Source organism: Rhinatrema bivittatum, chromosome 1 (genome assembly GCF_901001135.1).
Source record: "Rhinatrema bivittatum chromosome 1, aRhiBiv1.1, whole genome shotgun sequence".
NCBI classification, from domain to species: Eukaryota; Metazoa; Chordata; class Amphibia; order Gymnophiona; family Rhinatrematidae; genus Rhinatrema; species Rhinatrema bivittatum.
The window spans coordinates 486,805,384-486,819,682 of NC_042615.1; the positions used below are offsets into that span (position 1 = coordinate 486,805,384).

A 14,299-nucleotide genomic window follows, 5' to 3' on the forward strand; every position below is an offset into this window, starting at 1 on the left:
AGGGCGTACTAACCTCCCTGCGTCTCACTATCAACACCCTGATTTCCTTAGGGTTTCTAATCAACTATCCCAAACCCTATCCTTTATAGGGGCCGACCTAAACACTATATAGGTGAAAGCCTTCTTCCCCCAGGATCGAGCTTTTGCCATAACATCTCTGGCTCATCAACTGCAGACTCAAGTGTCTTCAACTGCTCGTCACTTCCTCATACTGCTGGGTCACATGGCGTCCTCGGTACATGTCACTCCGATGCCTCGCCATGAGAGTAATGCAGTGGACTTTAAAACGCCAGTGGATTCAAGCTTGTCAGCCATTGTCCAGGTTACCAAGCAGCTCCGTCTGTCACTAGCCTGGTGGCTGCACCACTCCAATTTCATTCAAGGCCTTCCATTTCAGGCTCCAGATCCTCAAATTACCTTAACAGATGCATCCAACCTTGGGTGGGGTGCACATGTAGGCAACCTGCAGACTCAGGGAACCTGGTCTCCAGAGGAAGCCAAACATCAGATAAATTTCCTGGAGCTAATTGCAATCAGATATGCCTTCAAGGCCTTTCAGGATTGCCTATCAAACAAAGCTATCCTGATTCAAACCGACAATCAGGTTGCGATGTGGTACATCAACAAACAAGGGGGAACGGGCTCCTTCCTCCTGTGTCAGGAAGCTGCACAAATGTGGGCATAGGCCCTTTCCCGCTTGATGTCCCTCAAAGCAACCTACTTGCCGGGAGTGGACAATGTGTTGGCAGGCAAGCTGTCGCACTTTCCATCTGCTTGAGTGGTCTCTCAACCCCGTGATAGCAGACACGATATTCCAATGTTGGGGTTACCCTCACATTGACCTCTTTGCGTCGATCCACAGCACAAAGTAGATAACTTCTGCTTTCTCATTCGCAGTCACCACTCACAACCAAGAGATGCCTTTGCGGTCTCCTTTATGCGTACCCTCCACTTCCTCTCATTTCAAAGACTCTCGTGAAGCTCCGGCAGGACAAAGGATTAATGATTCTGATAACTCCCCACTGGCCACGTCAGGTGTGGTTTCCAATCCTCCAGGACCTTTCAGTATGCCAGCACATTCCTCTGGGGAAGGATCCCCTTCTAATCACTCAGAACGAAGGGTACCTGCATCACCCCAACCTCCAGGCTCTGTCTCTGACGGGCTGGATGTTGAAAGGTTAATACTCCAACCTTTTAACCTTTCAGAGTCTGTATCCCGAGTCCTGGTGGCTTTATGAAAGGCTTCAACGAGAAGGTCTTATCGCTGTAAATGGAAGAGGTTTTCGGTCTGGTGCACTTCCATGTCCATAGACCCCTTCACTTGTTCCACTGCGAGGTTCCTAGACTCTCTCTGGCACTTGTCAGGCTTAAAAACGTCCTCTATCAGGGTGCATGTTAGTGCAGTGTCTGTGTACCATAAGGGTATAGGTAATGTTTCCATTTCCACGCAACCCTTAGTATCACGTTTCATGAGAGGCTTGCTCCATTTAAAACCTCCACTGTGCCCTCTTGCCCCTACTTGGGACCTTAATGTGGTTTTGGGGCAGCTCATGAAACCTCCGTTTGAGCCTATCCACTCCTGTGATCTCCGCTATCTCACCTGGAAGGTAGTTTTTCTTTTTGTGATCACATCTGCTCGCAGAGTTAGTGAATTACAGGCATTAGTTACCTACCTGCCTTACACTAAAATTCTGCATGACAGGGTAGTGCTCCGCACTCGCCCTAAATTTTTGCCAAAGGTAGTGTCAGAATTTTGTATTAACCAATCTATTATCCTACCTACCTTTTTTCCCAGACCCCATTCGAACCCAGGAGAACAGGCTCTGCATTCCTTGGCTGCAAACGTGCTCTAGCTTTCTATCTGGACCGCACGTCGGCCCACAGGAAATCCACTCAATTGTTTGTTTCTTTTGATACCATCAAATTAGGAAATCCTGAGGGAAAGCAGACCCTCTCCTCCTGGTTGGCGGAATGCATTTCTTTTTGCTACCAGCAAGCAGACATTCCACTACAAGACCGTGTAAAAGCACACTTGGTCAGGGCCATGGCGATGTCAGTAGCGCACCTCCGTTCGGTGCCTCTTGCTGATATTTGTAAGGCTGCTACCTGGAGTTCTCTCCATACCTTTGCAGCCCATTATTGCTTAGATAAGGCTGGCAGGCAAGATTCCATCTTTGGCCAGTCGGTTCTTCGCAACTTGTTTTCAGTTTAACTACCCAACATCCTTCCACCAACCTGTCCAGGGTTTCAGGATGCCCTCCTTACCAAATTCCACCCCTGTTGTGCCTGTTCCACGTCTTTGGGTGCATTTGGTGCTTTGCTCTGGCATCCTCAGGTCGGTTCTCACTCATAACTGAGGACTACCATCCTGCTTGTCCTGTGAAAAAGCAGAGTTGCTTACCTGTAACAGGTATTCTCACAGGACAGCAGGATGTGTCCTCACGAAACCCACCCGCCACCCCGTGGAGTTGGGTTCATTTACGTTTTCTTATTTTATTTTTCGCACGTACTTTTACTATAATACCAGACTGAAGGGGGACCCCTGCTAGATACAGGGTCAGTACATTGCTGGGCATGCCCAGTAGGTGCCAGTCAAAGTTCTAGAAACTTTTACAAAAGTGTTCCATGATTGGGCTCCATCCTGATGATGTCACCCATATGAGAGGACTAACATCCTGCTGTCCTGTGAGAACACCTATTACAGGTAAGCAATTCTGCTTTCTAGGCTGAAATGATTATGCCCAAGAATTTAAAGAATTCTTTGAGGTCTGCTTTTGCAAGAATCCTATATGTGCCATGCTTTCAGCAGCTTCCTTCACTTCACCATACAGGTACAGAGAGTAGCAGATCCACAGCCATGAAAGTGGACAGGACTAAACTGAAAAAGACTCCCACGGAGGCGGTAAGCAATCTTTCAATTCTCCAATCCCATTTCAAACCTGTCACTGCGATTGGTTGATACCACCCCACTACTTTTGTTGCTACCACTGCTATTATCCTCAGGATTTCTTCCCCTTGCAGAGGTATGCAGTCGCTGTTGAGGAGAGCAAAGAACAACATTGTACTGTGTGTAGGACCATGGACAAGCAAAAAAGATAGCTTTTGCAGAGATGAATTGTATTTTGGCTGTGCAATATTCTTCCTAGTTATCCTCAGTGTAGGGCCTGTATTCCTTATGATCGCAAGAATATCACTTGTGAGGGATAGTGATAAGGAACAATCTGATAAGTTTTATACAGCTGATATTGTTAATGGGTGGTGTGAGACTATGGAGGAAAGCTCTTAGAGCTACATCTCCGATTTCCTTCCTACTCCTCCACTTTCCCCAACCTTAGTGCTGTGTTTCTTGATGGTATTCTGTTGATGGGCAAAGCTTTTCTGATGGGAAATAACCAGGTTTTTTTTTTCTCTCTACCATTAGCCTGCTGATTGTAGGGCCCTAATAGACAAATTGAAAGTTTGTAGTGATGAACAGCTCTTGCTGGAACTCCAACAGATAAAGACATGGAACATTGGCAAGGTAGGCTAACTTTCTGCAGGTGGGGAGGAAATGTGTTTTTTTGTATGTATGGCAGATAGCTCTGGACTGCAATTGAGAGAGAGAGATCTTTCTCTGTCTTCTCAGTGTGAGCTGTACCACTGGGTAGACCTGCTAGACCGCTTTGACGGGATCCTAGCAGATGCCGGGCAGACAGTGGAGAACATGTCATGGATGCTGGTGTGCGACAGACCAGAGAGGGGTCAGCTGAAGGCCCTGCTGTTGGCGGTGCTAAACTTCACTGCACTTCTTATTGAATACAGCTTCTCCCGTCACCTGTACAGTTCTATTGAGGTAATAGCATAAGGAGAAAGTGCTTTATCTACTCTCTTCCCTTATAAATCAGTCCTTGTACAACAGAACTAGCAGAATGGAAATGTTCAAACATAGGAAATAGTTTTGTTCATTCTGTATATCTCCTTTTAATACCACGTCCTCATCAAGTAGACCTGTGTGTTATTGGATGTAATTAATGCATTGATAGTTTTATGTGCTGTGGTTATACAAAAATGCACCAAAGACTGTTCACAGCTGCAATGTTGACCTTAACCATATAGAACAGTCAAAATTCAAATAGTGTATAACTTTGTTTATTAAACTCATTTCCTGTTCATACCTGGATCAATCCAGACTCCTGGGATTATGCCTCCCAGCAGATGGAGACAGAGAAAGTTGCACTGGCACATAACCTGGAGTGCCACCTGCAGTTGCTCAGTATTTCTCTGTCTCCAATAGATGGTAGAGGTGCCATCCCTGCAGTCTGGAAAGGAGAAAGAAGGGGGGAGAGAACAGAGAGTTTTGTTAGTGACCATCCCGGGAGGTTGTTAGGCCCTGGTGGGGCTGTCCTTCCTGGTGTTGAGGGGAACAAGCAGGGGGTTGGGGACCCTTGTCTGTCTTGGCTTTTCACCAGCAGGAGGTGAATAGCTGGTGGGATCCGGCAGCTCTTTGGTCAGGGAAGAACCTTTTGCACTGTTTCTTCCTTCCTCTGTCTCATTAAAGTTAAAAGAAAAAAAAAGTAATTGAAAGGAGAGGAAGAGGTGACAGAGGCAAGGGTGCTAGGGACCAGGAAGACTGCATTCAAGCTTGTAGGGCTGCTAGGAGGTGAGTTCTTGGGCAGTGCTGCAGTTCATCGCACAGCGGGACTGCTTCTAACATGCAGCTAGGCCTGGCTGCAGACGGCGTAGCATTCTTTTGTGATGGTGCGCGGTAGTGTGATGTGGCACATTTAAAACTAATCGGAGAAAGTTATTTTTTACTCAACTCACAATTAAACTCTGGAATTTGTTGCCAGAGGATGTGGTTAGTGCAGTTAGTATAGCTGTGTTTAAAAAAGGATTGGATAAATTCTTGGAGGAGAAGTCCATTACCTGCTATTAATTAAGTTGACTTAGAAAATAGCCACTGCTATTACTAGCAACGGTAACATGGAATAGACTTAGTTTTTGAGTACTTGCCAGGTTCTTATGGCCTGGATTGGCCACTGTTGGAAACAGGATGCTGGGCTTGATGGACCCTTGGTCTGACCCAGTATGGCATGTTCTCATGTTCTTATGATATGATTAACATGCTATGCTCTAGTTCATAAAAGCATGTTTCTGTGCTAGGCCAAGCTTTTGAAACTGGTTGCTTCTTATTGAAAGCAGTTACAAAAGGCAGAATGTGCAGCAAGGTTGTTGACCTGCTTCATGCTCCTTTCCTGCAGCACTTAACGACGCTGCTCGCCTCCTCAGACATGCAAGTAGTTCTGGCTGTTCTGAACCTACTCTACGTGTTTAGCAAACGCTCCAACTATATCACACGGCTGGGCTCGGATAAGAGAACCCCTCTCCTCTCCCGTCTACAGCACTTGGCAGAGGTGAGTTCTCATGGAGCCAGGGAATGTTTTATGCCAGAATTGTAGTCTTCACTCTTGCCCAAGAATTTTGTGTAGAAATGTATAACAATTTTAAAATATGAGAATTTACTAAACAGTTTTCCCTGTACGTACCAGGATTAGTCCAGGACACCTGGGTTGTGACTCCGACTGTGTTTTTCTTAGTTCTATCAGCACTGTTTTGAAATCTGTTTTTCTCTTGCTCTTGAAAATCTGGATTTTTTTGTAGTTTACTGTCCCATTGCTTCTATCCCAAATGTCTTCTACCTTTTCTTTTTTCCTTTCCAAACCCCTTCCCTCTCTTTTCCATAATGTTTTTCTTTACAGCCTCTCTGCTCTTTTCCTCAGTATTTATTTTATTGAAATATTTATAGGCTGTGCTATCCCTTGTTTTAGGCATCTTACATTATAGTATAATCAACAAAAAATGATATACAAACTCAGAACTCTTCTCCCTCCTTTCCATTATTCTTGTTGGTTTTCCTGTTTTCACTTCCTCGAACCCTCCACAATCTTTCGTTCTTTTACTTCATCCCATGAGTAAGGACAGGATGGGTGGGTGGGGTTATAGGTGTTAAATCCTCTTAATCTCTCCCCACACCTCCCTCTCTAACACCCATCCAGTCCATAGTTTGATCCGTTTCATGCTTTTCTCTTTCCCTCATTTTTTCAATTCACCTCCCATTTTCAGGTTCTTCTCTTCCCCCCCCCCCCAGCCTTAGTGAAGAGCTGATCCTTTGGCTGGTACATGTAGCCTGCTCTGAACTGGATCACGGTGGGGGTGGCAGCCTCCCTATCACTAGCCTTGCAATGTTATATCATGAAGTGCATTGGTGAAGCAGTTGCTGTAGAGATCAGTGTGTGCTCATGCTTCTTTGCTACTAACAGAATTCTCTCTGTTGGAATGGTGGAGTGGGCTTGTTGGGGGCAGGAGGGGGTAGGTTGTCTGCAGTAACTGCAGGATCAACTCTGCCAAGCCACAGCTGCTTGCTCCCTGATGAAAATTTGTGAATTCTGGATTGCTGTTTACAAACTGTTTCTAAACATCTATTGCAATGCGATACCCATAGGAGAGATGCTGCTCTTATGGAATAGTTTTGAGGAGGTGGCATGCAGGGCAATTAGTAATGGGATCCAGAACTTTTAGTTCTGCCTGGTTTGGAGTTGAAGTCTGCTCATTGCCTTCTGCCTCTTCCACAGAGCTGGGGTGGCAAGGAGAATGGCTTTGGACTCGCTGAGTGCTGTAGAGATTTGCACATGTTGGTAAGTGTCTACCTGGTTTATTTTTTTTCCTGTGATGTTTCAAATGATTAGTAGCCATTGCTATCTCCCTTGCCCCTTCCCCTCCATTCACTTCTTCCAGTTTCTAATTACCCTTGCCCCTTTGCACCTCGTCTGTCAGAAATGGCACACCATAAATGCAAAGGTATTTTGGAATTTAGACACAATGGTCAATTTTTAAGTCTTTGGTGTAGTTAAGGTTCCATAAGATTCCTTCAGGAGTGGAGGAGTAAAATCTAAAATAGCTCTGTTAGTGAAAAGATGGTAGAATTAAAAAAATAAAAAAGAACCCTTCACGAGCTGGAGCTATTCATATATAAGGCCTTTGACCTTTACTATGAGAGTTATTAACCTGTGTGCTGGGGAAGGGATGGGGGCATAAGGTGCTGCAGTGACCCTTGAAGAATGGACAATGGGGAAAAGCTATAGCCTCAGACACCTTGAACATAGTATAGTGCTGTGCAAGGCAGGGTATGAGAGTGTCTACAACCTGTAGTTTAATAATAGATCCTGTATATGTCAGCTGCATGGAATTGGAGAAGGCTTTAGGACAGCTTTAGGAAGGTGTTGCAACATTGGGTCCCTGGAATTCTGTCCTGTTCTTCTCTCATATTATCTATTTTGGGTGGCCTGTTCCCCCACTTCTTGTCTCTTTTGGTTAACTGTGCTCAGGGCATGACTGGAGATTTTAATCCCCTTGGTGCCAAGAGTTGTCAATCCAAGGTATCTGATGCTGCTAGAATATGGTTAGAGCTGCGGATTTTCCCTTTTCCTTTCTGCTTCTTGATGCATCATGGTCTGGTTTAATCCTAGAACAAACACTTTGCACCTTCCTTGATTGGCAGTTTCTGGGCATTTTTTGTTTTAGTTGGGGGATATCTTTTCCAATGGTTAGTTTCATTGTTGGAGTAATGGTGGAAGGTCTGTGGAAATAGCAGGGTGACAGTCTGTGTGAAAGCTAGAACAGCTTCCAGCATGGTTGTGAGGTGTGATGTAGGAAAGGGGTCTATAGCAGCTGCTTTGTTACCTGCTCTCTCGGAGCTCACTGTGTCTGATTCCATCCTGTGCTTTATACACAGAAATACCCTCCCAGTGCCACCACACTACACTTTGAATTCTATGCAGAGCCAGGGGCTGAGGTCAAAGTCGAGAAAAGGGTGAGTCTCATACAGACTTGTTCTTCTACAGCTCATAGCAGTGAGAGATCTCTTGCAGGTTTGTTTAGGCTAGGGATGGCAGTGTGGCAGTTGTCCAGGGAATGAGGGGCAAAGCATGAGGTGGGGGAGCAAGTTCTTGGAGTCCTATGCATAAGGCAGGCTCCGCCCTTCCAGGAGAGACCCAGCAGGGTGGGGGACTAGTGTTAAGGGGTGCAGCTGTGTTGGGAGGATAGGTGATGGGATTGTGCATGTGCAACAAGCCCCTTATTTGTCTTCAGTTTCCTGTGTCCCGTCTGTAAAAGGCATCTGGTTATGGGTTCAGCACATCCTAACTAGTAAGGTTTGGCTGTGCCACAAAGAATCAGTTTAGAATGGCTTTGTAAATACAGTAGCAGTGATTTGAGCCTTACAGGTTTTCTATCCCTACATCATTTAGAATAGAATGTTTTCAAATGGGTTTGTTGTCTCTCAAAGTGGGTGTTAATGGGTGTAAACTGGCGACCCAGGGTCTCGCAGGTATGCAGACGTTAGAGACCTCTGAGTATAGCAGCTAATAAGCAGGAAATATTGTCCTAGGTAGAAACACTCCCTGCCATGGTTGTACAAATTGTTTGTCAGAGCTGCAGGCCTGGAGAAAGGAGGCTCTGTCCTTAGCCACTGGCCAGACATTCCCTTCTGGATGTCTCTTAATTGCTTCTGGAAATTGCCACAGCAGTTTGAGTTGTTAGAAAGCAGGAGGAGAGAGTAGTGTGTTGGGGAATGGGAGCCGGGTTGGTAAAACTAGCTCCTTGCTTTGTGGAGAGTATTGCACAGCATATGGCAGGCTTCCTCTTGCTTGGTCATGGAGAGCCTTCTCACCACATGCTGATAGGATGCACCTTTGGAAAGTTGCAAGTCTGCCAGATGAAATGCTTAAGCAGGAGAGATGGCAGCATAAAGTGACTTTGTGTGGTGTTGTATCTACCCATGATACTAATAGGAAAGAGATGTAATCAAGTTCTGAGTAATAAATCTTATTTTGAACTGATGAAACATGGCTTATTAAAATAGCAACATCCCCACAAAGGGACACATTCACTGTAAATTTCTGGTAAAAATAAGAATTGGAGTATGCCTTTACTGTTTTGATGTCTAATTCTTAAGGCATGTGAGATTTTTTTAAGCACATTTCTAGAATCCCTTTTAATGTATATTGTTCGCATTGTCTGCCCAAGGTTCATAGCATCCACATTAGATTTGTAATTTGGGAGCTGATGTGGCAGCAGTGCTTCTGTTGTAACACAGCTAATTAAAATCTGCACAAAGCATTGTGAAGTGTGAGCATCCCCCTCAGCACCTCTTATCAATCACTCTTCTCCTGTTTCCTTTATAGACAACCAGCAACACGCTACACTACATTCACATAGAGCAGCTGGACAAGGTAATAAGGAATTTGTTGGGTAAGGCACTGTGTGTATGTGTGTGTTAGGGAATTTTGTACTACTGCTTTAATGCTGTACCTGTTCTTTTGGTTTGTATGTTAGGGAAGCTTATATTAACTATGCTGTACCTATTCTACTTCTAGTGTTTGGTTTTTTGTGGTGTCCTTAATGGTGTAACATGACCCAACAGTTATAATCCATGCCTTGTCAAACTATATGTGGGTGTGATATTGTGCTGGCTAATTAAGTTATCTTTCTCTGTTTAGATTTCGGAAAGTCCCTCTGAGATTATGGAGTCCCTTACTAAGATGTACAGTATTCCCAAAGATAAGCAGGTAAGCTCCTTGCTCTTTCTATTGGGTTGACTTTATGGTTCCTAAATGTTACAGCACAAGGGAAACCCTACCTTGAGCAGGTCACGGTCTTGTCAGTGGATCTGTGGCATAGCTTCTTCAACAGTGTGAACATGGCTGAATTCTGCTTTATGGTGATGCATTCTCTCTTCTACCACAGATGCTTCTGTTTACACACATAAGACTGGCCCATGGATTCTCAAACCATAAGAAAAGACTGCAAGCTGTTCAGGCCAGGCTGCATGCCATCTCTATACTAGGTAAGAACTGCAAGGTGTTTGGGGGAAAAAAAAAAAAAAGGCAAGTCCTAACTTCAGCTGGTAGTGTTACCTGTCAATTGAAGACTGCTGAAATTAGGAGCACTGCACTGTTGGGGGTGCAGACTGACTTTATATTTTTTTAAACTTTTTCTTTATTAGCATTTCCCTGTATGTACCTGGATCAGTCCAGACTCCTGGGTTTTGCCTCCCCTCCAGCAGATGGAGACAGAAGTTTTTGACTGACTCTGCCCTATACCCTGGGGTGCCACCTACAGTTAGTCAGTATTTCTCTGTCTCCAGCAGATGGTGGCGGTATTTGTGTGTGTGTGTGTATGTAGTCCATACATAATGTGCATATTCCTTCCACTGAAGCATATATTTCCTAGAGTGTAGCCAGATGGACTCAGGACCAATGGGTTATGCTCCCCTGCCAACAGCTGGAGATGGAGTCAGGTTTCAAAGCTGATGTCACCCTACATACACCCCTGCAATGACCTCAGCCCTTCAGTATTTCTCAATCTCCAGCAGATGGTGGATGTGCTTTCCCTATGGGGATCGCTGTACTTATCCCAGGACAAGCAGGATGCTAGTCCTCACATATGGGGTGACATTGATAATGGAGCCCTATACGGAAAAACTTCTGTCAAAGTTTCTATAAACTTTTGACTGGCACAGTGTGCCCACTGAGCATGCTCAGCATGCTATGATATTCTCAGCCACAGGGGTCTCCCTTCAGTTTTCTTTTTTCCGCAGAGCCGTTAGCCTCGCGGTTAATTTGGAGTCCTGTGTGGTAAATTTACCATACCTCAAAAAAAAAAAAAAAAGCTTAGAAAAACTTCTTTCCGCAAGGGTCTCCCATAAATTCCATTGCGGTAAGTTTTTTTTCTTTTTGCCGTCGGTTCCGTCTTTCTTAGCCTAGTCTCCCAGACCCTGAAGACTGGGAGTTCCTGGCATGGACCCTATGGTGGAACCAAAGAAGAACCCCAACCTGGTGTCTCTTCATAAAGCTTCTTGCTATTTCCCAATGCTGGAAGCCATCCAGGAGTTGAATGACCTGGAATGGGATGCCCTGGAGGTAAGCTTTAAAGGTGGTCGGCATTGGAAGCCTTGTATCCTCTGGACCCAGCGGTAAAGGAATGCCTGCGTTTTCCCAAAGTGGATGCCATGGTCTGCACTGCCTCAAAGTGAACGATCATCCCTGTTGAGTGAGGGGCGGCTTTAAAGGATGCTCACGATAGGCGGTTAGAATCCATCCTTAAGCAAGCCTTCAACACAACAACAATGACACTATAGATTGCTTCCTGCTGTGCCCTTGTGGCTCGTTCCTGCTTGCTCCTTGCGAGAGAGGCAGATATCACTGGGGTGCACGCCGGAGAGGCAATTGAATCTGCCGCAGCCTTCCTGACAGTTGCAAGCTCAGACCTAATGCATACCTTGGCCAGAGGAGTACCCTCAGTGGTGGCAGCCAGAAGACAGCTATGGTTGCAGAACTGGTCAAGGGATGCAACCTCTAAGGCGAACCTCACAAAGATGCCCTTTAAGGGATCCCTCCTATTCGGAAGCGAGTTGGAGAAGCTAGCCAGTAAGTGGGGCGAATTTCCAGTGCCCTGACTACCGGAAGACAGGAAAAAGAGGTCTCAAGGTCCCTCTCTCATGAGGAGTTGGACCAAGGGCTCCCAGCACTTCCGGTCCTACAGAAACCTGTCTTTCCTGTCACCTCGACCCTCGGGGAGGTCTGTCCTTTCGAAACAGGCAACCCAATAGAGGGACAGGCTTGGGCTCGACCCGAGCTTCCCAGTGAAGTTGGGCCGACCCACCCACAGGAAGAGAAGATAGGGGGTCTTCTTTCTTCTATCAGCGGTGGGTCAAGATCACATCGGACAAATGGGTACTGGACATAATACGAGAAGGCTACGCTTTGGAATTTCGCAGCATCCCTCGGGGCAAGTTCATGATATCACCTTGCCACTTCTGGCTCAAACAGGCAGTGGAATCCACACTCAGTCTGAGGGCTATAACTCCGGTACCCACATCCTAAGTAAATACGGGGATTTATTCCATCTATTTTATCGTGCCTAAGAAAGAGGGTTCATTCCGGCTCATCCTGGATCTCAAGAGAGCCAACAGTCATCTGCAGATATTGCACTTCCGCATGGAAACTCTCTGCTCTGTCATAATGCAGTGCAACCAGGAGAGTTGTTAACCTCCCTGGACCTCTCTGAAGCCTACCTTCATATTCCAGTCCATCAAAACCACCAGCGTTTCCTACGCTTTGTGTACTGGGCCGCCATTACCAGTTCTGTCTCTTACCCTTCGGTCTGGCATCTGCCCCCAGAACATTCTCCAAAATTATGGTGGTTGTGGCGGATCCTGGTGCATCCCTACTTATTTATTTAACAGTTTTTCTATACCGACATTAAAATACACATCATGTCAGTTTACATGATAACAAGAGGTGGAAATTACAAATAACAGGGAGGGGGAGGGAACAGAGGATAACTAGGGGTCGAAGGGGACCTCAAAACAAAAAGGAGAGAAACGAGAGGAACAGTAACGTCTATGTAAATACAAGTTAACTATGGTACAGCAGTTCAACAGTAACCTCTAAGAAAATACAGGTTAACTAAGGTTCAGCAGATCAAAGGTAACATCTAAGTAGACACAGGTTAATTGTGGTTCAGGGGTAGAGAGAATGTTGAAAGAAACGTACCAGGTGGTGAAGTAGCTAGGGAGTCAAGGAGATTACTCCGGGAATGCTTGATGAAAGAGCCACGTTTTTAGTAGTTTTCTGAATTTAAGGGGGCAGGCTTCCATGCGGAGATTGTGTGGTAGGTCATTCCAGCGCTTGGGGCCGGCAATAGAGCACGATTTCTTGTGACAGAGGTGGGCTTTTTTGAGGGGGGGGACGAGCAGGGTACATTTATGAATTGTTCTAGTAGGGCGGGAGGGTTGAGAGGGTTGGAGGGGTTCATTGAGCCAAGAAGAATTGTAGTTGTAGACTGCTTTGTGTAAGATGGTGTAGGTTTTGAACAGGATGCGGAAGGAGATGGGGAGCCAGTGTAGGCTTTTAAGGACAGGGGTAATATGCTCAGATTTGCGAGTGTTACTAATGATTCTTGCTGTGGCATTTTGCAGGAACTGGAGAGGTCTGATGGCGGAGGAGGGCAGGCCTAGACAGAGGGAATTACAGTAATCTAGCTTAGATGTTAATGTGGCATGAATGACAGTTTTGAAGTCGTGGGTGTGGAGAAGTGTCTTGAGCTTTTTTAAGACCAAGAGCTTGTAGAAACCTCCTTTAATAACTGAGGTGATGTGGTTTTTGAGGTTCAGGTGAGGATAGATAAGGACCCCTAAGTTTTGAACTGCGGGTTGCGAGAGGAGGGACGTGGTCAGAGGGTCAGTGGGAGTAGCCAGTTTAAAGGTTTGGGGGTTATGTATAAGGAGTAGTTCAGTTTTGGTAGAATTGAGGGCAAGTTGCATTGAGGTGAGTAAATTGTTGATAGATGAAAGGCAATTTTCCCAGAAGCAAAGGGTGGTAGCAAGAGAGTCACGGATGGGAATGACGATCTGGACATCGTCAGCGTAAATGTAGAATTTGAGTCCAAGTTCAGTTAGAAGATGGCAGTGGGGGAGGAGGTAAATGTTAAATAGAGTAGAGGACAGGGAGGAGCCCTGGGGTACGCCATGTGAAAGGGTAAAGCGTGAGGATTCAGAAGAGCCAAGTTTAACAGAGAAGCATCTGTTGGATAGATAGGATTTAAACCATAGGAGTGCAGTACCAGAGATGCCAATGTCGGATAGGCAGGCAATGAGGAGATCGTGGCTTATGGTGTCGAAGGCGGCGGATATGTCGAGGAAGGCAATGAGAAAATTGTGTCCGTGGTCGAGGCCAGTGAGAAGGAAGTCTGTGAGGGATAGGAGGAGGGTTTCGGTACTCAGACTTTTGCGAAAACCAAACTGTGCTGTGTGGAGTATGTTGTAGTCCTCAAGGAATGTCGTGAGCTGTGTGTTGACTACCTTCTCCATGATTTTTGAAATGAAAGGAAGGTTTGAGATGGGACGGTAGTTAGTAGGGTCTTTGGGGTCTAGCGAGGGTTTCTTGAGCAGGGGTTTGACTATTGCGTGCTTAACAGGGATGTGACCTGTGGAGAGGGAGCAGTTGATAAGATCGGATAGGGGTGACGCAATGGTATTGGGGATGGAAAGGAGATTTTTTGTGGGTATAGTATCAGAGGGGTGGGATGCGGGCTTGGATTTTTTAATGATAGCCTCAATTTCCTTGGGTGTGGTGAGTTCTAGGGAGTCGAGGGGAGAGGGATTGTGGTGAGGGGGTGGGGGGTTTGAGGGGTTGTGGGGGGAAATCGGAGGAGAATGTTGGCGATTTTTTTGTGGAAGAAAAGAGCAAGTTCCTCGCAT

The 14,299-nt window shown here is 45.8% G+C and overlaps 1 protein-coding gene across 9 annotated transcripts in view; it reads left to right on the forward strand.

Annotated features, from left to right (window-relative positions):
• The window catches only part of HUWE1 (HECT, UBA and WWE domain containing E3 ubiquitin protein ligase 1), a 907,188-nt gene that overhangs the window by 114,057 nt on the left and 778,832 nt on the right, over positions 1 to 14,299 (forward strand). For 8 of the 9 annotated variants that reach the window (XM_029607938.1, XM_029607967.1, XM_029607972.1 and 5 more), the window contains exons 3-11: positions 2,832 to 2,902; positions 3,422 to 3,520; positions 3,626 to 3,832; positions 5,241 to 5,393; positions 6,612 to 6,674; positions 7,772 to 7,849; positions 9,222 to 9,269; positions 9,537 to 9,605; positions 9,784 to 9,883. In XM_029607938.1, the coding sequence (XP_029463798.1) occupies positions 2,858 to 2,902; positions 3,422 to 3,520; positions 3,626 to 3,832; positions 5,241 to 5,393; positions 6,612 to 6,674; positions 7,772 to 7,849; positions 9,222 to 9,269; positions 9,537 to 9,605; positions 9,784 to 9,883 (862 nt within the window). In that variant the 5' untranslated portion in view covers positions 2,832 to 2,857. The remainder of the gene's footprint in view (positions 1 to 2,831; positions 2,903 to 3,421; positions 3,521 to 3,625; positions 3,833 to 5,240; positions 5,394 to 6,611; positions 6,675 to 7,771; positions 7,850 to 9,221; positions 9,270 to 9,536; positions 9,606 to 9,783; positions 9,884 to 14,299) is intronic. The other variant, XM_029607984.1, reaches the window with a different exon arrangement.